This window comes from Crocodylus siamensis, chromosome 12 (assembly GCF_052110815.1).
Source record: "Crocodylus siamensis isolate JL-2025a chromosome 12, ASM5211081v1, whole genome shotgun sequence".
Taxonomy (NCBI): domain Eukaryota; kingdom Metazoa; phylum Chordata; order Crocodylia; family Crocodylidae; genus Crocodylus; species Crocodylus siamensis.
The window spans coordinates 27,481,470-27,507,456 of NC_143406.1; the positions used below are offsets into that span (position 1 = coordinate 27,481,470).

The 25,987-nt window shown below is 46.6% G+C and overlaps 2 protein-coding genes across 6 annotated transcripts in view; both read left to right on the forward strand.

Annotated features, from left to right (window-relative positions):
* Window positions 1–539: 539 nt before the first annotated feature.
* Window positions 540–17,491, forward strand: METTL22 (methyltransferase 22, Kin17 lysine). Of its 4 annotated transcripts, none has more exons than XM_090024302.1 (11): window positions 540–588; window positions 2,835–2,989; window positions 4,535–4,876; window positions 6,000–6,040; window positions 6,126–6,270; window positions 7,232–7,303; window positions 7,935–7,988; window positions 8,924–9,004; window positions 9,976–10,078; window positions 10,906–11,074; window positions 15,029–17,456. In XM_090024302.1, the coding sequence occupies exons 1-11, from the start codon at window positions 554–556 to the stop codon at window positions 15,062–15,064; spliced, it is 1,233 nt and encodes a 410-aa protein (XP_089880428.1). In that variant the 5' UTR covers window positions 540–553; the 3' UTR covers window positions 15,065–17,456. The 4 variants fall into 4 exon arrangements, with proteins under 4 accessions (XP_089880428.1, XP_089880427.1, XP_089880429.1 ...); XM_090024303.1 differs by adding an exon at window positions 1,768–1,849 and having other exon boundaries at window positions 550–588; window positions 10,906–17,491; XM_090024301.1 differs by having other exon boundaries at window positions 10,906–17,491.
* A 4,911-nt stretch (window positions 17,492–22,402) lies between these two features.
* The window catches only part of ABAT (4-aminobutyrate aminotransferase), a 137,535-nt gene continuing 133,950 nt past the window's right edge, over window positions 22,403–25,987 (forward strand). The window contains exon 1 of one of the 2 annotated variants that reach the window (XM_090023188.1): window positions 22,403–22,488. The gene's annotated coding sequence lies outside the window, so the exon portion shown is untranslated. Of the gene's footprint in view, window positions 22,489–24,927; window positions 24,998–25,987 lie in introns of those variants that run through there. The other variant, XM_090023187.1, reaches the window with a different exon arrangement.

Sequence of the window (25,987 nt, forward strand, 5' to 3'; positions counted from 1 at the left end):
GGGCACAAGCACGCGCAGCCAGTTGCCTCCCGCAGAGGTCTTGCCTCATGCTTGCCTCATGTACCTGTGGCAGCCTATCCCTGCAGTCCTCTGCTCTGTACTCAGCCACCCATGTCCCATGATCATGCCGGATGGAAACAGGCACGAACACTCATGTGGCAGACGCCCTTCCACAAGCACAGGCGCAATAAGACTGAAATGACAGGTAATCTTCCTAACAACTTTCACTTAACAAAAGGACCGATCAAAAGCACTATCAGCTTCCATCTGGCTGACACACTGAGAAAGAGACTCAAATGTGAAGGGACAATATAATGCAAGTGGCCAAAAGTATAACAGACGGGGAGGGGGCTTCATTGCACAGAGCCAAAGTGAGATATGCACCCATTTTCTCCCCTGCCGAGATCGATTCCCTTACAACTTAATAGCGGTAGGAATGGCTGCAGCGAGACCACCCGCCAGCGCAGCCGAGGGCAGCGAGCGCCCCGCCCCCAAGAGGCCGGGGTTCGCCCAGTAGGGCGCGTGGGGATGACGTCAGGTTGAAGCGCCGGGAATGGAATCGTGCGGCAGGAGCAGCTGCTGCGCGAGGTGAGGGGCGGGGGGGGCCCGGCCGCTAGCGTCTCCGCCCCGCCCGGGAGAGGCGCGGGGCCGGGGCTTGTTCCTGCTGCTCGGGGCGGCCTAGGGGCAGGGCCCGGCCCCCGCCCGGGTGCCCGTGGCCCGACGGGGCTGCCCGCTCCCCTTGGTCGGCAGCGGGACGCAGCCATAGCCGTCCCTCAGGGACCAGAGGAGCCGGGAATGGGGCGCTCCCTCTTTCTCTTTGCATCTTTCTTTTTTTTTAAAAAAAATAGGCCGTTAACCCCTTCCTCCAAAATAACTTTGGCTCTGTCATCTTCTGCTTCTGCATTAGCAAGGTGGCAGTTGGAAGAAAATGGTCTGAATAGATCAAAGAAGGGATTAGGCTGGTTTCTGGGCTCCTGCACTGGTTTTCCTGCCTGGAAAAAGCCCAGATCTTGGATGGAGGCCAAGCTGGAAGGAGCTGAGGCGCTCACAGTGCAGGACTGTGCTGGCACCTCCAATTGCCCTCTGTTTCTTCTGCAGGAAAATTGCTCTTGGGCTTTCAGCTCCACAACAATGTGTGTTGGTATCTGGGCAGGAAATGCTCTGTCCAGTTGCAGGCAAAGGGCCAATCTGACCTCATTATTTCAGAGTGCACAGAGCTAGTCTGGGTGTCTGTGGCGTGGCTGACAAGAGCCCCATGAAGGAGGTGGGCCATGCAGGAGATTCTGGGCACAGTGGTGGTGGTGATTTGGGGAATCAACGTTGCTGATTACCAGCCAGGTGCTCATGTCTTGGCAGAAACTTGTTCCAAAGAAGAGCAGGATGATATCATTTTGCTTTTTTGTCATCCTTTGATACCTTCTTTGATCTATTCAATCTATCTTCGAACTTGTTAGTACTGAAGCGGAGGACAATTAGAGGCAAAGTTATTTTGGGGAAAAAGGCTCACAGTCTAATATAAAAAAGATATAAAGAAGCAGAATGTTATTGCTGCTTCATTGAGTGCAAAGCCTGGAAATGATATAAGTCAATGATACCCCTAGCCCTGGACTTTCCCCATGTTTACATAGCTCAGTTTGTACTGGGGTCAGCATTCCAGCTCCTACCTCCTCTGAGAATGGAAGGTCTGGAGAACACATGCTAAGGGAGGTGTCTAGAGTTTCTAATTGAGCATAGGAAAATCAGCTTCTGGTTTATCTTGATCTGCAGGACCACTTGACCTGCAAGCCTTTGTTTCATCATGCCTGTGTCGACAAGAGTATGGCATAGCCCTCAACCGAAGCATTGACAAGTATGAGGCATGTCAAGGAAAAATGTAACTAACTTTTAACAAACTGTGGTTTGCTCTCCAATGTTGTAGGATAGATCAGTGGCTTTCAACTTGTGGTCTGTGGACCCCTGGGGGCCTGCAGACTAGGTTTAAGGGGTCTGTGAAAGATGATCAAAAGTATGTGAATACCCACACTTTCAAATCAAAGGGATCCACAACTCCATTCAAAATTTCCAAAAGGGTTTCAACTCTTTTCATTTGCGGAGCCCTAAAATAATCTAGCCTGCTGGGGTAGACGATTTGATTTGTAAATACTTATGCTCCGTGCCCGACGGGAAAATGCTAGCATGGACAGTGCTTACTGCGGCCTACTGTTGCTAGAAAGGAACACTGATACTGTGGCTGAAATATCCAATTTTGGCTGCTTTGAGTGAAATGCAGTAAGTAGCAATCAGCTAGATTTTTACCTTTTGAAGAAATTCCCTTTAAAAGTTTTGAGTTGGATGTCATAAGCCATCTGTCACTTTTTGAAAGCCATGACTCACTTATGTATGTATGCACTGAAGTAAAACCTTGTTGAGCTTTTGTTGTTGGCATGATTTTGTATGAGAACTGGTGAACTAGTAATTTTCCTCTTAATTTGGCACACGACAAGTGTGAGTCATCTATGTGAGAGCTCTACCGAGAGGCCAAAGGAAGAGCTAGGAATAATCCTGCTGTACAGCATACCTGATGTGATCTGTGACGCTCTCTTCCAAGGAGCAACATGGCGTGGTCTAATACTAATAATCTGTAACCAAAGCCTTTACATGTTAAATAAGTGGATTTTATAGAGTGAATGGCCCAGTTTATTTTATTTTATTGTACAGCAATGGTGACAGAGTAAGACTGCAGGGGTTTAGAACCCTCCCTGGATTCTCACAGCTTTGGCTGTTCCTTTGAGCTAAATGTGTAACCTAATATCTCAGTGGTGCTAAATTATGAGGGGCTCTCCTTGTCCTCATAGATGTCCCTATTGCCGGTGCACCGGGACAGAAGTGGCAGAGGAAGAGACTATGGATGATATTGTTTTCAGAAGTGACACGGTACTCTCTGACATTCACTTACATACCCCAAAAGAGCGACATCTCATGGTGCGGTTGAATGGGGTTGGACAGCCAGGTAAGGTGCAATCTGCAGACAGGTGGTTTCCAAATCTTTAACCTAGTTGAAACTAGTGATGTGAATCTATCAAAATGCACAACTCAGAGGTAAAGTCTCATGGTCATTTAAACCATGCCTGCAGTTAGCAGTATGATTATTTCTTGCTTGATGGGTAGAATGGAGATGAGCCAAGTTTGCTTTGGGTAAAATGGTATGGATCGGGAACATGCGGTCAACATCTGAGAAAATTAACTGGATATAAATAGGCTGACATTGGCTGAAGTCAAATCTGCCATTTTTTTCAGCCTGAGCAAGTGAAATGAAGTTGAGTGTGGGTGTGGGGCATCCTTTGCACTTACAGATTGGAGGTGAGAAGGCAAGCGTCTCAACAGGTCTCACATAAGTTAGAATTGGGTTTTAGTGAGCCAAGAGAGGGCCATGACCAGTTTGTGAAAATCACTCCATTACTTCACAGTAACAATTTCCACCTGAGCCAGGAGAAGGAAACGCCAACTTGTTCCAATTATAATTTGACATCTTTTCCTTTTCTAAAAGAACTGTAAGAATCACAGTTGACTTATATGCAGGGTTGATTCATAATTGGAAAAGAATATTATTAGCATACTGGCTTGACCTTCAGAAAGACACCTATTTGGTTGGGCAAAAAGTCTAATGTGCTAACATGAACATGACTGAAGTTTCTGAAACTATGTAAAAGCCAGTGGATGGCATTGTAGGCCTGTGGCAGAAAAGGTGGGCTATGAGGTTTGTAAAGGTAGTGAATGACACAGGTCAGCTTGATTGGAGCATAATTAAATAGATGTGAAATAACTTGAAATGCTTAGCTATATTCTAAGAATTGTCACTTGGTCCCGTCTCTGTACTCGGAACTTGATGGGGACCATTTGGGCTGGGAAAGGCCTTAAAAAAAAAAAATGACTTTAGTCCATTCTGAACGCTCATGTTCTGGTGGTGTGCAACCGTCTGGCCCAGAATGTTGGTACAGGGTCAGTCTGCAGGCCAGATTCCATGTAGTGTCAGCCTGTGAGTGCACACTGGCCCAACCCTGTAGACATTAATCTGTCCACATGCTGACACGATTTAGCATAGAGGGCTGCATTTGCTGACTTGCAGGTGTCCCTACAGGACCAGGAATTTAGTAGCAACAATTGGGTGTGACAGTGTTGCCATTTCTCCCCTGCTGCCAAATTTCTGGACTCCAGGGGAGCCCTGTGGGCTGAAAATAACCTGTGGGCCAGGGGTTGAACATCCCTGTCACAATGTGATGAGTATCACAGTATCGGTAATGTAGATGCTGCTTAGAGTATGATGTTTCTCTGAAATGCTGGAGATTGACAGCCATAAAATGAGTGCTGATATTCAGTCTCTTGAGCTCATGGTCATGTAACTGAATCACAGTTTAACCAACATGGTGGTGATGTTTATTTTGGTCTTTTAGGCCTGAAGCAGGATTGGAGGGGTGGAGGTTGAAAGGGGAAAGGCACTTGTTGACTGTGCCTTCAGCTGACCCTGTTTTTTGGCTTTCTTTCTCTGTTTCATTAGTGTTTTTATCACAGTTCAAGCTCCTTAGGAAGCAAACTGATGTGGAATTTGAGAAGAAATACAAGAATGCGTTTACAATTGAAAATGGCAGAGGTGGCAGAAGAGGTGACGGCATTCCACTCATTCTTGGACATAACAAAAATGAAACGCCTTCTAAAGGAATAGACTCTTTGCTAGATGCTGATGGTGATTTGGAAGTTGTCAGAAGACCTCAGTGCACCTCCACTTTACAAGCAGAGGATTTGTCAAGGGAAAAGGTTTGTCCAATGGTACTGATGAAAGGAGGAGAAGACCTTTATGAAAAGGAAGAGCAAGAATGCAGAAACGACATCATTAAAATAGGTAAGCTGAAGTGCAGGCTGTTACACAGGGGCAGGAGGCACTGACAACCATGCATGTCAAGCACAGCATGGACAAGGTTGCTGCAACAGGAAGATTGTCGATGTTCTGGAGCAGTATTTGGGCTGCTCTTGTGCATCAAGAAGGGGTTGTTGGTCCCACAAACATCCAGTTTTGTGTCACTGTGCCAGAGGACCAGTCATTTGAATCTATAAGCACACTTAAGATATTTTTTGACCCCAAGGCTCAGAGCTACCAGACCCCCACCTAAACCAAATTAGCCCAGTTCTTGTCAGTATACTCCAAGTCATCTGAAGGTTTTAAATGTCTTGTACTTGAGCGTGATGGTGGTCCTCAAACTAGGTGTGCCTCCATCAGCGGCCACTGGAAGACTATCGATCAGTCGGACACAAACTCTTCCCCAGATTTTGCAGTGGTAGTCACTGGAATTCCAAGGCAGCGAGTCATTGGTGCTGCATTTTGGCATAATAGCTATGCAGATTCAGTCCCAAAAGCAGGTGGCCTCATTGGGCTTTAGTCACAGATTGTCGTCTTGGGGGAAAAATAAGTTGGTGGGGTTCACACTCTAGAGCTTGGCTACCTGCAGTCTAGCCAAGTTCTTATGAGTTACTGCAGGCCAGTAGTTGATGTATACCCAGCATTTCACTTAAACCACTCAACAGAGGGATGGACCAGTATAGTGCCATAAGGGCAAGCACAGTGTGAGCACCTTTTGCATCTCTGTCTATTGTGAAATACCTGCATTCCCTGCATCATGAAACATCATCAGTAATCACACACAAGTAAAACTGCTTGCCTGATGATTCTGTGCTTACAGAAGAGGTGGGTGTCCTTGCTACAAGCTTTAATCATTGTGAGGATTTTCTTTGCTGTTTTTTCATAAGTCTCTCAACATGGGTGATATAATTATTTTCTTGGGGTATTGAAAGGGACACAGTTCTGGGCAGTGAAACTAGAGCCAATTCTTCTTCAAGTGAAGTGTCATTAGGGATGAGCCAGCAACATAAGTGTCATTAAGGTTGATGTTGAGCCAGCAACAAAAGTGAGGCTTTTCCAGAGCATTTGTTAAAAAGCACTCCTTTTTGTTTTGCTTTCCTTTAACTAGAACACACGATGGCAACTCCTCTGGAAGATGTTGGTAAACAGGTTTGTATCTCATATGAAGTATCTGGTGCCTAAGGGGTTTTTGGTCAGGGGTGTAAATTTACTTATCTTCTGCTTTCTGCTCAAGGTATGGCGTGGAGCCTTTCTTCTTGCTGATTACATCTTATTTGACCAGGACGCGTTCAGATGTCGCACACTCCTGGAGCTCGGAGGGGGCACTGGCCTCACCAGCATTATTGCAGCAACAATTGCTGGAAGAGTGTATTGCACAGGTGCATGTTAACATCAGCCTTTTTTTAGAAAGGGGTCTGAATTAGAGCTGCTTGAAGCATTTCTGCTGCCGTTTCTCCTTTCATTCCTCGTTTCTTGTTCTTTTCTCAGCCAGGCATGTCTTCCCCACCGTGTCATTAGTAGATACTTTGCATAGGGAATTTATCACTAGATGGATGCAAAGGTGGGAATGGGAAGGGGAATGCTGCATTAGAAAATGTGTTTGGCAGCATACTCTTTCAAGGTCTTGCATTTGACCTGGATGTGGAATTGAAATGGTGTTGGGCACACTCAGTTTCTTCCACAGAACCTCCATGAAATTAAAGGGTTGTTTCAGATGCTGGCTGCAATTGCTGCTTCCAGTGGGAATTAGATCTCCCTTCGGTAAGGAAACTTGTAGATTGGTATCTCATCAGATTATCCATTTTGGGGCATCCCTGCATGTTAGTTATATTCCAGTGAGATATTCATCATGTTGCAAAGATAATCCTCTTGGAGTAACATGGGCAATTATAGTAGGCTTTTGACTGCAGGTTGTTTTTCTAAAAGGACAAATAAAACAGAAAGAAAATAAAATGTCTTGTATCTACATCGCTTTTTGGCAGACTATAGACATGGGAACTGCTTATCTGCATGGAAGTGTGCCCTTTCTGAGGGTCCCTCCATGGAAGGAAAAGCCAGTGAAAATAGTTGTTTGCCTAAGATATTAATAGTGTTGGACTGGAGCTCTTTTGTAGCTAGCAGTTACCAGCAATTCTTGGGAAAGCAGTTGGTGGCCCATCTGCAGTCATAACCAGGCCATGCATAAAATAAGTTGTTGATATCCAGTCTCGTGCTAGTGAGCTCCACAGAGGGGCTGAGAACTACCAGATAGAGCTGGTCTCTTTTTTCTTGAAAGAAGAGGTCTAGATTGAGCCCGTGCAAGATGTTGTTAAGTGTATAACACATCTCTTATGTTTCCAGATGTGGGTGAAGATCTTCTTGCCACCTGTGAGCAAAATATAAGATTAAACAGACATCTTTGGGAGCTGGCAGGTAAGTGATGTTCAACCATATGATAGCTTTGAGATTTGTTTTTTTGCTTTCTACATTGACGTGCATCAGTGTACATAATGGGTCATTTTTCTGTCATCAGTGTTCACAAATAAGGTCAGAACCATGGTCCTGCTAAAAATCTGCCTCATACAGAAAAGAAGGGTCAGATCATGGGAGTCCTCCTTTGTGGAGAGCGTAGAACCAATTTTCTTTTGAAGCAGGTAGTAGGGCCTGCTGTGGTTGCTGTAGCAAGCTCATTGGAGCAGAGCAAGTGCAGATAAATTGGTAGCATAAGTGGGCATTGTGAGTAGCTTCAGACTAAAGTCATGAAAGAAATAAGAAATGGCAGAAAAAACATAACTAACTAAAGGGGTATACCATATGGTGATTTCATAGTGGGGATTGACTGCTGATGAGTCAGAAGAGGAGATCTCATTGGCAGTCAGATGGCACCAACATATCTGCAGTCAGAATTGTTGCCGTTATGAGCCAGATATCTTACTACTTTTTTCTTAGAGTACCAGTAATTTCTCTGTAGGCTTTGTGACCTTGATCTCGGCTAGTCTACTCCTCAGTGTGAATCTAACTGATTTGGCCTGCTCCCTTCTCCCCCCTTTATTTTTTTGGACAGGAAGTGAAGTTAAAGTAAAAGAGCTGGACTGGCTGAAAGATGGCCTTTGTACTGGTGAGTAGGTGAGGCAGGCTGATTCAGCTTGGTTTCCTATAGGGCTTGGGGTTGGGGGCAGAAATGGAGGCTTAACAGTAGCCAAATGTCATTACAGAGGTAGTATATTGCACTCTCAGCAATGACATTCAGCTCTGGGTAAATGATGGAATAGGGCTAACAGTAGTAACTGTTTCCCAGAGTGTGAGGGCAGAGTCTTATCTTGTTCTAATGCAGATGGTGCATAAGCTCTGCTCATGTGCTTGGGAGACTACACTAAGCCTTAACATTTGTTTACATGCAGGGTCTTGTCTGGTGGCCTATGGAGCTGCAAAGCCTGTTCCTTCCCCCAAATCTTTGGGAAAGGGAATGGGTGGCAAGAGAGCAGGCAGAGTGGTTTGGTAGCAGCCTGGCTGAGTTTTTGTCATTTATAGTTTTTGTGATGCAAACATGTTTTAAGTATCTGGCAAGGGTATACAGCACTTCAGTGGCATGTTTCCCCTTTGGGCACAGCTTGAAATAAATGTGGTTGATTCCTGAGCAGTGTGGTACTGCCAGGGCCATCATAGCATTGGTAAAAGGATGCCCTGTCATTCTTTCCCTAGATGGCAGATCAGGATTGGTTCTGACCAACCATACATGACAGACAGCCCTACCTTCTTTGGCTGCCATCTTGATGCTTCTGTTAATGTGGCGAGAGTCAACAGTGATGGCTTCTCCCAAATTGTCACTGTTCTTTTGTGAGTCAAGAGATAGAGTAGTTATGTGGAGGGAGTAGCTTGCCCAAGGAAGTGGTGATCCTTTCCAGGCCTTTACTGGCTTAGTCCAGATTATATCCAGGATGTATGATCGGGTGCTAGCAAAGATGGGATCTTGGAGACTCTCCTCAGATGTTTGCTCCTGGCCACTGAGAAACCAGGCTTCTGTGGAAAGAACACTTCTTGCTTTTTTGATAGATCCTGAGGCCCCCTACAGTTGGTCTGAAGCAGAGATAGCTGACATGTATAACCATGCCTCCGTGATCTTAGCTGCTGATGGTGAGTGACACTAACCAAGCCCCTTGTGACTGGTGCATGGGAGGATTGCAGTTTGATTGTTTCCTTATAACGTGGATCCGGTGAGCTTCTAAAAATCCATCAGGGACAACCTTTGGCCAGTATAACTTCTTGGAGCCCCGTGTGCTACTATGAAGCCTTTAGGAAAGGTTGGCCCAAACATTAAGAAAGTCGTTGTGCAGGTGCAGTCTAGTCATTTATAAGTGAAGTGTTTCTGGATACTGAGCCTGCCATAGGCTCCCTTTTGGTTAGAGCTCTGGTATGCTTTGCCAGCTGTTTTCTCTTAGTATTCTGTTCCCCATCACATCTGCATAGGATGGAAATATGACCTGATTGCCCAAGGAAAAAATTGAAAGACACAGGCTCTGAAATCAGAAAAGAATTAGCTGGTGCCATGTTTGAGGCAATGTGCCAACAAGCGGGAGGAAAGCAAACTTTTCCCCAAGTTAGGAAGAGGTAGCTTTTGCCATACTTGTAAGCAGGACTTCCCACAAGGAGAATGGGTGTCTGTTGTGTTTTTTATTTTAATGGGGCTTGGATGTTGTTTATGGGTCTCTGGGGAGATGAGGGCCTAGCTAAGACCCTGTTGTTGGTGTAGTGACTTCTTGGGGGTGCCTCGAAGTCTAGGTGGGAAGGAAGGCCCCTCAGTTTGGAGCATCTAACCCCTCAGCAGACCTGTGGAGCATAATGCTAAATGGCTGGGTGAGAGCCCATGTGGAAGAGCTGCAAGTTAGCAGAGCATAACGAATCATGGTACCTCATCAAAACTTTTGTGACAAAGTAGCTGCGGCTGTCTATGTCTGATGCTTATAGGTGCTGTATAGATATCTCCCATCAAAGGTTCAGTGGGAAGAATTCCAGACAAAAGCCACTCTGCATACATTGGAAGTGTTTAATCAAAACATAAAGGTCCCATCCGTGTGCTTAATGAATGATACATCTTGGTCATGCAGTGTTTTATGATGATGACTTGACAGACGCCTTCTTTGGGACGCTGCGCAGACTCACCGGCTACCTAAACCGTGTGTGTACCATTTACCTGGCAATAGAAAAGAGGTAAGAGAACATTGCAGGGAAAATACGCTACAAATACCAGCTGCTGCTTTTGATTTCAAATCAGCAGCTTCATTTGGGCTCTGGAATGACCACAGGATTATGTAAGCATTGACTTTTCTAGGGCTACAACATGACTGCAGAGGCAAGTCAACCGATCACTGTCAGCCACCCAGATTTGTAAGGCAATGAGTCCTCCAAAATAGCAGTGGCCACTCAAGGCTTTTGGATTGTCTCTGCAATGTGTCATACTATGCCATCTTTTGGGAAGAGTAGGCAGGAAGGAGATAAGCAAGCACACGTGGAGTAAATGGTTTTGGGGAAATTATGTCAAGAGGTTCTTTGCTGTATTCATATACAGTCACAGATTTAGTTGTTAGATGACATCAGAAAGAGTATCACTCTTAGGTAACTTTTTAGGGCTTGCCACAAGGTGTACTTTTGTGCTGAGTTACTGAAAGAGCTTTGAGTAGCATTGAGCATGTTTGCCCAAATCAAGCCAAAGTGTTGATGGTAGTAGGCTGGGTCACATGTTTGAATGATAAGTTGGGACCTTGTGGACAGGTATCAATGGTATTTCCTTGGGAACCTGGACATGGAGAAATAGCCCTAAAGGAGGAGTGAGTATGAAACCATGAGACTTCCCCCTGGTCCAGCACTGAGCTGTGGGACATTTTTAGTATGTAGGGAGCAGTCTGTCAGATGGAGGCATGAATTGAATTGTTGAGTGCATGGTCTTTTGCCACAATTGCAAATACAAGGCAGCTCAGTCAGGCGTGTGGTTCAGGGAGGTCTGAGACGCTTCTCTCAACAGATTTTTGTTTTGTCAGGCTGAACTTCACCCTCAGAAGCATGGACATTGCATGCGAAGCTTACAGTCATTTTCGAGATGCTTTATCCAACCTGGCCAGCCTTAGAGATGGTGAAATGAAATACACTGTTGAGCCTGTCAGACTTGCTTTCTGCCAGTCCCTTGTTTATGAACGAATTGAGCAGTTGGTAAGTGGTATGTTTCTGCTTAAAAGTAATGCGTCAAGCTTTGCACTTTGAAGTTGTTGTAGTGGCTATACATAATGGAAGAACCTGGTTGTCTGTCATCTTGTGTACTTTTGGAAGGGCTCCAGCCTAGTTTTTAAGGAGAGGAAGTAAAAAGAAAACATTTGATTCTTCTGTCCCTGTTACAGTCATAAATGCTTGTCATTACAGCTTATTTCATTTGCCTGCCAAAGAGAGTGTCATGGCACAGGTAAGGGAGGGTGGTGAGTATTCTCATATCACTGTGCTGCTTGATGTAATGGGAGGATCCAGGTAGAGGTTCTCCGATACATTTGTTCATATTGTATCAGCACTAATAAAAGGAAAATTGGTATTATTGGCAATTGGCTTTTTTGGGGCTGGTATAGCCAATAATGCCATCGATGAATGCCATGCATGCATGCAGCCAGCCTAGTAGCTTGCAGAGCATCAGCTGGCTGGTTAGCGTGTTGGGAGGAAAGGGGCGGGGGGGCAAATCAAGGCCTCTGCATTGAGGGAAGGAGTTGGGTTGGAGCTGGACCTGGGGCAGGGGCAGGCACTGTCCAGCTAGAACAGTGTGCAGGACAGAGCCGCAAGTAGCTCCTCTGGGGGGCGTGGGGAAGGAGGGGCAGCTCCTGCTCCTATGCACATCACCCAGAGAGCCATGGGGGGCATGTGGCCCTGAATTTGTGTGCGGGGCAAGGGAAGGCTGCTGCTGTGGGCTGGAGCTGGGTTCTCCCTGGCGGAGGGGCTGGGTCAGGGCTGTGGTGGGACCAGGCGGCAGTGCTGGGAGGGGGAGCTATGGCAAATTTTGGGGTGGCTGTAGCCCACCCTCTAAGCCCCGCTCCCAACGCTGCTGCTGCCTGCCCAGAGCACAGCCCTGGCTCAGCTCCCTACCCCACTGGGAAGAGTCCAGTGCCACCCTGGGTCCCAGCCTGCAGTGGCAAGCCCACCCTCGCCCTGGACACAGATCCGGGGGTGGGGGACACATACCCCCCCCCATGGCTCCCCCTGGGTGCATGTAGTAGCAGGATCCGTTCCCCCATGCCCCCTGAATGAGCTGCACAGTTTCATCCCGTGCCCCATCCTGCCCCAGCTGGGCAGTACCAAAACATGCCCTGCTTCCTCCCTCACTGCAGGGCCTCAATCTGCCCCCACCACCACCACTTCCCTCCCCCTGCCCCTTCCCTCCAAGAGACTTGGAGAGCAGCCAGACGCTGCTCTCCAAGCTGCTGGGCTGTATATTGGGAAGCCTAAATTAATTTAAAAAAATATAAAATAATGCAGGAAACCACCAAGAACTATATGTAACATTATCCCATAAGCAGAGCACAGGGATGAAAGAAAAATAGAATGCAAATAGAAATTAAGCATTTTGAGTGAGAGCTACCCACTTTATTGCACTGATTACCATATGCATAATTTCCTTCCCAGAGGAATGGTAGCATACATGCAAAACTCAGAGACTAAGAGCATTTGTACATATGGTTGTGCCACAGCGCCAGACACTTTAAGAGCGCCCGATGCTGCAGCACATACATTTCTATAAACAATGAAATGCATGTCAGTGCTGAGAAAATGGCGGTAGCGTGCTTTTGAACTAAAACACATTGAAGGTGTTTTAGTTCAAAGGCACACCACCACCATTTTCTCAGCACTAATGTGCATTTCACCATTTATACAAATGTATGCAACACAGTGCCGGGCACATCAGCTAGCATGCAGAGCAGGCTCGATTAATTGAGTCTGCTCTGATGCACTGGATTTCTGGCGTGTTGAAGTAAGCAAATGTATAACGAATTATGGTGTATAAATGCCCTAAGTGCAGTTCCTGCAGACCAGTCACTGAAAAGGAGCACCTGGGAGAAGTAAAGAGGTATATAGTTGAGACTTTCTGAGACAGTGGGTTATTCCCACCTCCCTGGAATCAGTCCCAGTGGTGCCAAGGGGGATTATAGTTGCAAAACAGGACAGGAGCAAGCTGGAGGTGAGGGAACTATCCCATGGCCATTCTTCAACTGGATGTTCACTGGCATGTCTAATATCCAGTGATGATACTGACATAATAGATATCTCTCAATCCTGGTGGAATTGAGTTGAGTGATGGGATGCTGTAATACTGAGGCACAAACTATATAGGAATTATAAAATAGATTGTACCAGTGAGGGAGTAGCACTTTCCTTTAAGGACAACATTGAATCACACAGGTGAAAACTTATAAGCAGCACTGTAGAATCTCTTTGGGTGAAAATTTTGTGTCTAAGCAGGATGAATGTGCTTTTTGGGTTGTGCCATCAACCAACTGATCAGGAGGGTGACAATGAACAAGAAATGCTAATTAGAGAGGCTGCAAAAGTGGACAACACAATAATGCTGGGTGACTTCAATTATTTCTGTATAAAACAGGTAAATCTCACTTCAAGGTAGGATGCAGAGACTAAATTTCTAGTCTCTGTCAATAACTACTTTATGGAACAATTAGTCCCAGAACCCACAAGATGAAGGGCTATCTAGGGTTAGTCCTAAATAGCATATAGGATTTGGTTCAAAGGATAACTATGGTGGAGCTTTCCTATAATGGTGAGCATAGTGGTCACTTGAGTCGTTATGATTTCTAAGCATGGTCAGCCTCCTTGTAGGAAGGAAAACAAAAAAAATCTATCATGGAATCACTTAATGTAAAAAACACGAACTCTACAAAAACGACAGTAGTAGTTAGAAGGAAACTGAAAGGGTTAAAAACTTGCAGGCAGCCTGAAGGCTGTTTAAAAATACTATGTTGGAAGCACAGGGTAAATGTGTGCTGCAGGGCAAAAACATGTAAATGGAGAAAAAATAATGCCAACATTGTTAATTGGTTGAGTAAAGGAGTCCATTAAAATATAAAAGATGTTCTTCAGGAAATAAAGTTGTATCCAAATGAGAACAATGTAAAAGAACATTAACTGTGGCAAGCTAAATGCAGAATTACGGTAAGGCAAGCCAAAAATAAAAAGATTCAAGTAGCAACTTGCTAGAGATATAATTTTTGATGTTTTGGTTTTGCACTAGAAGCAGAAAGCCAGCCAGGAATTCAGTGATGCCACTGGACAATGAGGGAGTAAAAGGAGCATTCAAAATGGAATATAGCCATTGCAGAGAAACTAAATGGGTTGGGTTTTTTTACATTAGTTTCCATCAGGAAAGTTTTCACCATAAAAGACATTTGGGGAGATTCCTGTACCAGAATCACTCTTTCTAATGGACTGACTCAAACTGAGGTGCCAGCAAATCAGGAGGTAGTAAAGGAAATTGATAAACCAAAGAGTGGTAAATTATTAGGACTGGTGATTTGGTGTTTACTCAAGTCCTGAAAACTCAAACTCAGAATTACACATCTGTCTACCTTAGTATGTAACCTAAAAGCTGTCTCTGTCCTGGAGGCCTGGAGGGTAGGCACTTAATGACAGTTCACAGAAAGGGCTCTGAGCTTAACTGGTGTTCCTAGAAAATGGGTAGAAACTGTAATAAAAAATAAGATTGCTCATTGCATGGATGAACAGGAATTACAGTTCTTACAAGGATGAGAGGTAAACAGCTTATCTGTTCCCACATCTAAATGCCTAAATGGGAGTTAAGTTACATTGCTCAACCTGTTTTTGTGGCTGCATCCCAATAGAGTGCAAGGTGAAACTCTAAATGAGGCTATGGGGCACAGAGCCCAGAAAGTCTGTGTGTACCTAGTGCATCCACATGAACGCATTAAGTACACGCTGCAGACAAGTTACACATGCTTCAGGAGTCAGTATAAATATAGCTCTGGTTCTGTAGTAAACAGGAGAATGTAAAGATGTTCACATTTTGTGTTGACTAAGGTTAGGGTTGGATGTGTTTTCTTCTTATCCCTCATAGCAAGTGACTGCAAGTTTTGAAATTTTGTTTGTTTTTGCTTTGCACAGGAGCTGTGGAAGGTTGTTGCTGAACCACAGACATGATGGACAGCAGAAGAATGCCTTTCTTTAGGGTGGTGATGGCGTCCTAAGACTTTTAGCACATCCACATAGAGCTGCTTTGGAGAAAGCATGCGTTCTGTAGGAATGGTTTCAGTGACTGAAAAGGATACTGTCTCATCTTGGTTAAATAAATATTTATAGCGGTCATAGTAGTTTGAGGCTGAAGTGGGTTACTAGTCCATGCTGCTCCATGTGATGGGATTTTTTTTTTTGTCAAGTTTGAGAAATGTCTTGGACACAGTGGCTGTCAGCGAGCTGTGCTCTTCCTTGATAGCAGCTCTCTGATGTTAGAAGTAGCATGGCAGCATATACTAATTGAGCGTGGTGAAGATTTTCTCTGAGCATATTGCCTCATTTGGAAAGGCCAGAAATGGACAAATGGAGCATGGCAGATCTAGTGAACTGCGGGTTGGTCAGTCTCAGCATAACATGAGGGAGCCACAGCACACAGTTGGGAGAACTTGTTATCAAGTGGTTGGAGGCTGAGCCAGCACTGATGAGCATCTTGGGGAGGGGTCTTGAGAAAAAGTCGTGCTTAAATAGGGTGTTCACCTGTCCCAGTTTAGCCAGGACAGTCCTGGATTTCAGAGGCTGGTGCCAGCCAGTTGTTGAGAATTATAAGGGGTATTCCAGAAATGCAGGGGCACAGAGCTCAGTCTAGCCAGGAGCCAGAGCAGTGCAGAGCACATTGCAGGCAGGCAGGCACCTGGGTGGAGGGAGGGGAAGGGTAGTGTCCTGAAGGTCCCGGGTGTCCCAGGTTTCCTTGTGATCAGTTTATGTTTAAGAGACTCAATTTCCGTAGGCAGTGGAGAGCAATTGGTCTGCCTCATCTTTCAACATTCTTAGTAAAAGGAGATTAAGATGTGATGTGATCAATTTTTACAGGATGCTTGCATGGAAAATGCAAGGGAAGGGGAAAAGCCTTTTATGTAACCAGGATTTTTCTGTCAGATGAAAATGCATTTTGGTCCCACCAGACAACTTGAGTGCAAACACTGAATCTCCAAGTTCCTCCTGCAGAACCTGAATTCTTTCAAAGTAAGTTGTTACAGGTAACATTGCCATGCCAACCACCATTGACCCAACCAAATCCTGATCCCAGCCTTTTATGATGACTCCCTGCTTATGATAGTGTTGACCCAATTCCAGCAAGTAGCTCCTATAACACATTCAAACCAGGCAGTTAGGATTCCTAACCTCCTTTGTCCAGGCAGATTTCAGCCAACAGGAAACTTGTCCTACACAGCATCCAATAGGGGAACAGAAGCCAACCACCAATCTTGTGCCTTTTCTTCTCACCAAGTACTTCACTTCTCTTATTTAATTATGGCACAAGCTGGTTGCCAAGTTCTCCACTTGTAGCAATGAAACACCCCTTGGCCAGTGCAAAAGAAAAATATTGTTATCTGGGAAGTTTCCAGAAATCGAGCAATGATGCAGATATTGTAGTATCCTATTACCACCAGCAACAGCATACCTCTTTCATGTATACATTGAGGATCTTTATTTTGGGCTGTATTTAAGCAGAAGTTGCTGCTGTTGTACCAAAAGACACTAAACTGCTTAAGAAGGAATTTTAAATGGGCAGAGGGAAAAAAAGCCAAGAACTCCTTAGATTGTCTCAATTTTTGCCCTTTGTGATTACTTCAGAATCTCACTACCACATCTCCAGGAAATTGTGAAGCATCCTTAATATTCTTCTGTTAGTTACTTACTTACTGAAAGTTACATTGGCTAGTTCTCTACCTCTTATGTTCCCTGCCATTGGACATCCGCTAATTAGAGGACTGTCCAGTCCAGCCATCTGCAACATCTACAGTTGCCCCAGCTAATAGCATTCTGTGCAGGCCAGGATAAGAAGACAGTACCAGGGACATCCTCTTACTCGAGGGCTACTAGGAAAGAGGGCATTCTTTCTTGAGGCTCCAGAAATGCAGGCTGGGAAGAGGCAATGCTAGTATAATAGATTAGCTTCAATCATATCTCCACACATGGCAATTTCCAGCAACGTCTACAGTGTAGATTCATGTTGCTACATAGCAGCCACACTCAGTAGATCTGAGTGCTAAGAGAGTTGGAGGATATTAGGTTTCCACACCTTTAATGTATCTCCAGATTTCCCAAGTTTTATGGAATCCTCATCAGATTTCCTTTGAGTTAGTCATTCAGTACACATCCATTAGGTGTCTCTACTTTATTCTCAGTTTCTCCATGTTCACACTGTGTATGGGACTGTTAATGCATACAATGCTTCAATAAATCTCTTTCCTGTTATGCATTATGTGTTCTTCATTCCCAAAATGTGGGTATATATTGTTTCAACACCACTGGCACCTACTCATTTATCATTGGCCCACCAATCTTCTAGTGTACCCTCATGCTTGAAAGGATCAACCTAGAATGGGGCATCGTCGCTCACGTAGCTTTTTGGTCCCATAGTCTGCAGATGCTTCCTCAGTCTGACGAAGGGTGTTTTGTGCCTGAAAGCTTGGTAAGTAGAATTTTTCCAACTATTTGAGTTGGTCAAATAAAAGATACCTGCTTTAGCTAAAGAACCTTGTCTACATACTTTATAGGGCAGCGGTTTCCAGTCTGAGATACAGGTGCCACCAGTGGTATGCAGACAACCTGTCAGTGGTACGCATTAACAGATTTATTATAATTACATTATATGACAAAATTTGCTGGTGGCACTTAAGGTTGTATTGTTTTAAATTGGTGCACAATCTGTCAGAGTTTGGGAACTGTTGTTATAGAGCATAACAAGGCAGCCAAATAGATGTACTTCAAACAGCAGGCCACATTCTTACCACACCTTTCCAAGCCCTTGTGCCACTGTACAAATGCTTCAGTGTGTACTATGCAAAGATTATGTAATATATATTCAAAAAGCTTTCTGTCTTTAAGGCTAAAACACCATAAAAAGAGAACCAAGTAGCTCTTCCTCTGTCACTTCAAAGTCTCCTGCTTGCAATAATTAGTGACATGAACTCTAAACAGCATGATTTGGCCTGCTCAATTGACTTGAAGTCCATGAGGACCTAGACCTCATGCTATTAGATCTAGTTCCTGAAACCCATATGTATTTTTAACACTAACCATAATGAATGGCTTGTGGAAAACAGCCCTGGCTTGCAGTGCATGAGAGGGCCACTGTGCCAAGTCAAGATTTTATTGATTGCCTCCTTAATTCATACTTTATTTTTGACTCACCCTGATTGCTTGCCTCTGATAGAACAGACTCCAATGCACATCATTACAGCAGGGCTGCTTGCCAGCCTCTGCTTGCAGGGAAGGCCTTTATACAGTAAGAAAAATTGACATGGTAACCACACCCGAGCCATCTCTAAGACAAAGGAATTTGGCTCCCCATCTTGTTTAGCATTAGCTAGGGCAGTACAGAGTTCTTTATGATTATGTCCACATACGTGACTGCTGAGGACTGAGCCCCATGTTTTTGCAGCGAGGAAGGGGAGGGAAAGATGCAGTTTCTTTGGTGACATTCCATAATCACTAGGGTTTCCCAAACTTTTTGCAACCTATGAACATCTTCAGGAGATGTTCTGTTGGACAGTTCCTGAGGGTAACACCAGCCATTGCAGCAGCAGAGAAGATTTGAGCCATGTTGTGCCTTTTAGGTTAAATTTCAGTTGGCTTTTCAAAAATTGAGGGACTCCTTTGACAATACTGTGGCTGTGTGCCGGGGAGTTGAGACCTTATTGGTAAAATAATGGCCTTTATGAAATACTGTGACAATGAACAGAAGGTAATGGAAAATCCACAAGTAGCATGGTTTTCTGCTTGTTCCTTATGAGGAGGGATCCAGGTTTTCTGTTTTCCCATGGCATAACAGAGTAAAATACGGGTTTCTTATTTTAGCAGAGAAACCCATGGGTTTTGTAGTGCACCCTCTGCAGGGTGGCAAAGTTCCAGCCTGCAAGGGTCTGGGATGGAGCAGGAGGATGGCAGTCATTAGGGGGGCGCCATGTGCATGTATATGTGCACGGACCCAGGCAGCCTTGACAGCAGCTCCCGCAGTTAAGTGTGTGTGTGTGGGGGGGGATGATTGAGGCCCCCATGGGGAAGGAGGGAGGGTTGGGGCTGCTGCCCAGTCAGGCAGTGTGTGGGCCTTGGGGCCCGGGACCCAGCAGGAAATGGATGGCTCATGGGGGGGAGGGGGACCATGGTTCTGTGCTGCAGCAGGCACTGGGAGTAGTGGGCAGGGGACCTGTGCTCCACCAGATCTATGCACAGGGGAGGGGCAGGGTGAGCTGCCTACCGTGGGCTTGGGCTCCTGCCCTCACAGGGCCTCTACAGCCCAGCATGTGTGACCCAGCACTGCAGGGCAGAGCATGGTAATACAGGAAAACTGCTTGCTGCTGCCCTGGCAATACATCCCCTGCATGCAAGGGGGCAGTGCAGGTGGTGGTGCAGGGTTTCATAGTTGGTAGGGTCGGAAGAGACCTGAGCAGATCATCAAGTCCAACCCCCTGCCATGGCAGGGAAGAGTACTGGGGTCAAATGACCCCATCAGGGTGTTCATCTAGCCTCCTCTTAAACACCCCCAGGGTAGGAGCCAGCACCACTTCTCTTGGAAGTTGGTTCCAGATCCTAGCCGCCCTGACCGTGAAGTAGCACCTCTTCATGTCTAATCTGAATCTACCCTCTACCAGCTTGTGACATTTCTAGTCACTCCTGGTAGTGCTCAGGAACAGGGACTCCCCCAATGCCTGCTGGTCCCCTCTGACTAGTTAGTAACAGGCCTCTAGATTCCCCCCCCCAGCCTTCTCTTGTGGAGGCTGAACAGGTTCAGGTCCCTGAGCCTCTCCTCGTAGGGCCTGCCCTGCTGCCCCCTGATCATACGAGTGGCCCTCCTCTGGACCCTCTCCATGTTGTCCACATCCCTCCTGAAGTGTGGCACCCAGAACTGGATGCAGTACTCCAACTGCGGCCTGACCAGTGTCGCATAGAGGGGGAGGATTACCTCTTTGGACCTGCTCGAGATGCATCTGTGGATGCGTGACAAGGTACGGTTGGCCTTCCTGACTGCATCCCCATGCTGCTGGCCCATGTTCATTTTGGCATCAATAGTGATTCCAAGATCCTTTTCTGCCTCTGCACTGACAAGAAGGGTGTTGCCCAACCTGTAGGTATGCTGCTGGTTCTTCCTCCCCAGGTGCAGCACTTTGCACTTGTCGGTGTTGAATCCCATCCTATTCTCATCCGCCCACCCCTGTAACCTGCCTAGGTCTGATTGCAGCCTATTCCTCCCTTCTAGCATGCCCACATCCCCCGGCATCTTAGTGTCCTCAGCAAATTTGAGCAGGGTGCTTTTTATCCCCTCATCCAAGTTACTGATGAAGATGTTGAACAGTGCGGGTTGTGGCCCTCACTGCTGCAGTGCATGCAGGAGATGCATTGCCAGGGCAGTGTGGAGCTCACAGCTGCAAGCAGCTTTCCTGTATGGCCCGGCTCTGTCCTGCAGTGCTGGGTTGCACCCATGGGCTGCAGAGGCCCCGGTGGAGAGCACCAGGGTAGGAGCCCACGCTTACAGTATGCAAATGCCCTACGCACAGATCTGGGGGGTGGTGAGCCCCCGTTTCCCGGGCGTATGTGAAGCTGCAGGGAGCCGGCCCCACCTGCCTGAGCCTGCAGCAGAGGGGGAAGCCAGCTCCATGCTCTGCTCTGTTCTGTTCTGTTGCAGCAGCTGCTGGTTTCTGTCAGGGGAAGGGGGTTAGGGACCTGGGTCCCTGACCCCATAGCCCTGGTAGCTGGGGGCCCCCTCTGGCACGTTTGTGGGGGCAGGGGCTGTGGATGGGGGGGCAAGGGGCACCAGCAGGGCGGGGGGGGTCATTTTAATTATGGATTGGGGGGCTTTTTATCAGAAATTTCAATTTTTTTATCAGAGAATTTTGTATTTTGTTGTCAGGGCAAACTTGGTTCCCTGTTTATGAGGAGACGTGTGACTGGGAACATAACATGACAATGTCCATCTCATGAGTGCCACTCATGCTCTAAGGAAAAAAAAAAAAAAAGGAAAAAAAAGATTCACATCCCAGCGGGCCAAGGTGCTTAAGTAAACTGCAGTAGTTTTACTGATGATTTGTCAAGGCTACTGACTAGTCTGGACAAAGCCACAAAGGAACTTGAAATGCAATAGTGCATTACTGTGTTTCTCTGCATTGAAACAGATACAAATGCTTGTCTTAGGGCAGCACTCTGTCCTATCTACTCCCATTCTAAGGGGAACCTAAAGAAGTCAAGACATCAGGCAGGCTTCAGCTCCCAGTTGGATCTCATTAATGGAGTGGGGCTGGCTGTAGTGACCTAACTACATCCTGCTGACCCTATATGAGTGAGGCTGCCTGAATAAAAACAGCAGTTTTTTCAATACCCAGGAAGTTACTCGACAAGATATCTGTTTCTCTGTTCAGCTTTGAAGGTATGACTTCCTGTTCCTAGTTTCTTGGTTCTTGTTTGCTGGTTCGTAGTTTCTTGATTCCTGTTTATTAACTTTCTGTTCTGGATTCCTGCCCATGCTCTTTGGCTGCAGCGTTGCTGCCTTCTGATCCCCCTGCACCTGTTGCTCCTGACTCTATTCCAGAACACTGTCGCCTTACAGTCAGCTCCTAGCTTGTGACCTCAGTTTGGCAACAGCAGACATCCCAGCCCATTACAGCTATAGCTGCATATTCCAGACACCTCAGACACTTCCGGTGACCCCAGTCTGGATCTCCGATTTCTGCTCTGGGTTCTGCTTGGGGCTGTACCTCAGTGATCACCCATGTCTTTGGTCCTTGAGAAACCTCAGCCTTCTCACCTGCCTGTTCTTGATCCCCTGACTTGTGACTGCAGTCTAACTTCTCTACTGATCCCCCTAGATTTTGACCTTGTAGGGTGAAGCCCTGATTGCCCATGTCCTGATTGCACCTTTGATCAGTCTAAAAGGAGATTCAGACAAAGCATACTACAGTTTGCTTTCAGCAGAGCTACTCTGAGTTCCACTGGCCAAAAATCTTTCTCAGTGTCTCTTTTAAGCACAGTCTATCATCTCCATTGCCAAGACCACAGCGTGGCTTTCTGCAATCCTTTGGTCCTAGCTTTATTTTACTGCAAGAACATGTGATAACATGGAAGTGTCTTGATGTCCGTTATCTTGACTGGTGTAAATCAAATCCTTTTGTTTCCAAGGAGTTCTACCAATAGAGGATCTGGCCCATTCCTCCCAGGGCTGACTGAACAGGTTTCTTCCAGCAGGTGGCACCAGGCACTTCTGTTAACAGTGACACTGGTAGCCAAATGTAGCAATAAAATATCTTTGTATTTGATGTTTACAAGCTGCTTTTCTAGGGCAGTTGTGTCTGGAAGACGAAATGTGAGAGAAAATCCCCAGCTGCTGCAGGAAGGTGAGTTCATGCTGAAAGCTCTTGCTTCCTTTCCATTGCTGTTTCGGTAGGGAGCTTTGTTTTCATGAAGAGGCTAATGTAGACTGCTGAATTTTTCCTCTTACATTATTCTTCTGGATAATCACAATTTCGGGGTGGAAATTGCCTTATTTTGTGCTTATGGACTGTCTTGCACCCTTTCTGGATGCCCCCATAATACTATCCTAGAATCAGGAGAACAGAGGCTGCTGGAAGAGGCCATGAACTCTTTCCTCATTGCAGTTGGGGTCTATCTGCCTTGTTGTTCTTAATAATGGTGCTGAGTCATGCAGCATCTTAGCAGCTCGTCTGGAATTGTAAGGGCTCGGCTTTACGAGAGCTGATTAGACTACTGTCATGCTTCTTTCATGCCTGGTATAATGTTTCCTGTAGCTCACTCACTTCTTCTTTTGGTATTGTCACTGAAGACCTCTCCTGAATGAGCCCATACCTCCTTCCCTCCATTTTCCTAATGTAGCACCATCACTGTTGATCTGCTTAATGTGCTTATTGAGACATTCTGGGTCAAAGTCATTTGTGGCGTATATTCAAGTTACTTGAGCACCCATACTTTTTGATTTCTTGGCTGTGGCCTTTCAGCGGGTGCCAGATTTGACCATTAATTTTTTCACTTACCTTCCAAGTAAATAAAAGTGTTGCCACTAGCCTCACTGGGAACAGTCTGCAAGTACAAAGGGATGGGGTTTTTTTTAAGTGAAATTTCATTTCTGCCTGTCTGTTACCTTAAACAAAATTAGACACACTGTTGCTCTCTGTTTTGTGTGCAGCAAGGAGCAGGGAGTACTTGTTTGGGGAGCAACTGAAGCAAGTGATGTTAATTCAAACATACCAAGGTGCATGGGACTTGAAAGCATCCCAGTACAGCACCAGTTGTTGGGACACCTATGAAGTCTCATTTCCCCAGAGCTCTTGTGACAAGTAGTATATCAAAAGGACTGGGAGGCAGAAGAGACTTTCTGAGCAAGAGTCCAGTTCCCTGAAGTTGCAAGTACTACATCATAGAAATCCTTTTATATGTTTACGAGGGAAGGCCCCTCCATCTGCAGCTCTTCTGGCCAATATCCTTAGGCTTAGAAAATTAGGTCTGGCAGTGACCCAGGCTGGGTTTGCTGGGAAGATGTGATGTACCTCTGCCACCTTGGAGTCTTCTCAAGGATGCCCCCCTTAGACGTCACCTTTCTCAAGGAGAATCCTGCGTCCCAATCCAGAGCAAGGCATCAAGCTCTTTAGGCCTCTGTGATTCACTTGGATGGCTTCAGCAGGTCCTGTGGTCTTACTCTCTCACAAACAATAGCCGGCTTACCCAGGGTCCAGTCAGCTCTCAGAAAGGAAAGTCCAACTTACTCAGAATACATCATTTTGGAAAATATATACCTTAAAAATGATAATAGTCTCATGCCTCTCCTGTCCATCATTCATCTTTAGTCAATGGGGAGGAGGTCTAAAGTGGTTCATGTCCTTTTCCAGGCCTCTCTCCATTCGGAGTCTCACGCCTATTAGTCCTTGGACTGAGTGTTAGTGACCGTCTCCCCCGATGGAGTGGTTGTAAGTGTGTCACTTCAAGTCCTTTGAACCTGGTTAAATCAGTCTGATTTTTTGCCTACACTGATGAAACTCTAAAACATTTGTTACTTGCATTGCTTCAGTTGTATGAATCAGACCCTCTTGGCTTCATTTCTTTCAGGAAGAATCCCTTATCTTACCCACTGAACTGGCAACACAGCCACTAGCAAGCCCACAAACAATCCCGATAAGTATGTGAAGTTAGAAAACAGCAGTCTCTGCGTAATCGCGATTCTTCTGCATCTGCTATGTCAGCGTAACAAACCTCGGGGGGCTGCACAATTGCAGAACTCTGCTTCTGTCACAGAAACCACCGGAGCTCGGGACAGTTCTTATTGGACAGGAAACCAGTCAGAGGAGGTGGGATCTGTAGCCATCCTCTGTACATGGTCCAGTTTGCATAAACAGGGAAGATATGGAGTAGGCTGAACCAGCAGGTCACCGTGACACAATTTTCACACCTCCAGCAAGGGTGTTGCTTCAGCAACCCAGAGTCTGCCAAGCTCTTTCTTGCCTCTGACGTATTCGTTGTCATGCTATCTGCTACTCTTAAACTAGGTTCATCACTCACATCTGAGCACCTGTAAGCACCGTAACAGACACCCACCCTGTTTGCTTGTTTTTTCATCTTCTGCCCGTACGAGGGGGCAGTGAAGCAGTTTGGGGATTTTGTTTTGTTTTTGTTTTCATTGGTTTCTGGCAGTGTGTTTTAACCTGCAGTTATGCTAGTTAAGGGCAAGTGGATGTCCCCCTCTGTCGCGGGGACCCGGGCCTGTCTGCCCGCCCCGCCCCCCCCCCCGGGCCGGGCGCAGGCGGGGATTGGCGGCGCAGGCGGGCGGGGCCGCGAGCGGGGCGCGGGGCGCGGCGGCTCCTCCAGTGCCGTCGCCGAGCCCGGCCGCGCCGCGCGGTGAGTGCCCGTGCCCCGCGCGTCCCGGCCGGGGCCCGCTGCCCGCCCCGCGGCGGGGCCAGCAGCCTCAGCAGGGCCCTGCCGGCCCGGGGGAGGCCGGGCGCGGGGTGCGGGTCCCGCCCGCCCTGTGCCGCCGGGGGCTGGCAGGGACTTCCCGCCGGTATAGCGGGGTCCCCGGGGTGCTGGTGCTGTTCTGCTCCCCTGGGCCCCGGGCTCCGCTGTGGCCCTGCAGGTCTGCAGCTGGAGACCAGCTAGTAGAGGCTGAGTTTGGCAGAAATGCAAGGAAAAACCTGCCTTGAATGTAGGTTTCCCCCATCCTTTTCTGGGGAGGTAAGGGAAGCCTCCAGTCAGCCTCGGGTTTTGCCGTTTGTGTCACATGAGCCGTCAGCTTCAGCCCAGATGAGATTTGCCAGTCGCCATCCCATGCTCTCCAGCTGCATCTTGTGAAACGAAACCCCGGGCATCCCTCCCCCCCCTTAGCTTTACCTTTGCATTTTCACCGGTTTCACTTTTTTTCTTCTTAATTTGTGCTTAGAGCCGTGTTTTGAGGGTCGGAGCTTGATCACGGCTGCTTAGCCAAAGGCATGACTTCCCCCAGACATCTCATCAGGGCCGTTCCCCTGCCCCCTTCAGAAAACGTTACTCTGGGAGCAGCAGGCCAGAAATACAATCTGGAAGAGATTTCCAAGTCTTGAAAGATCAAGCATGCAGAAGCCGATTACTGAATTACTTAGAAGTCCCTCCCAGCAATTGCATTGCTTGGCCTGCTGTTTCCACAATTACATTTTCTGAAGGGGGCAGGGGAACGGACCTGATGAGATGTCGGGGGGGAGGCATGCCCCGGCTTTGCAGCCATGCTCAAGCTCCTAGCCTCAGGGCACTGCTCCAAGCACAAATGGCAAATAGATGTTGGCAAGAGTCTGGTTTCCTCTTGTTTGAGGTGAGAAACAGGCTGAGGTCGAAGTAAAAGGAAGAGAGCAGTAATGGGAT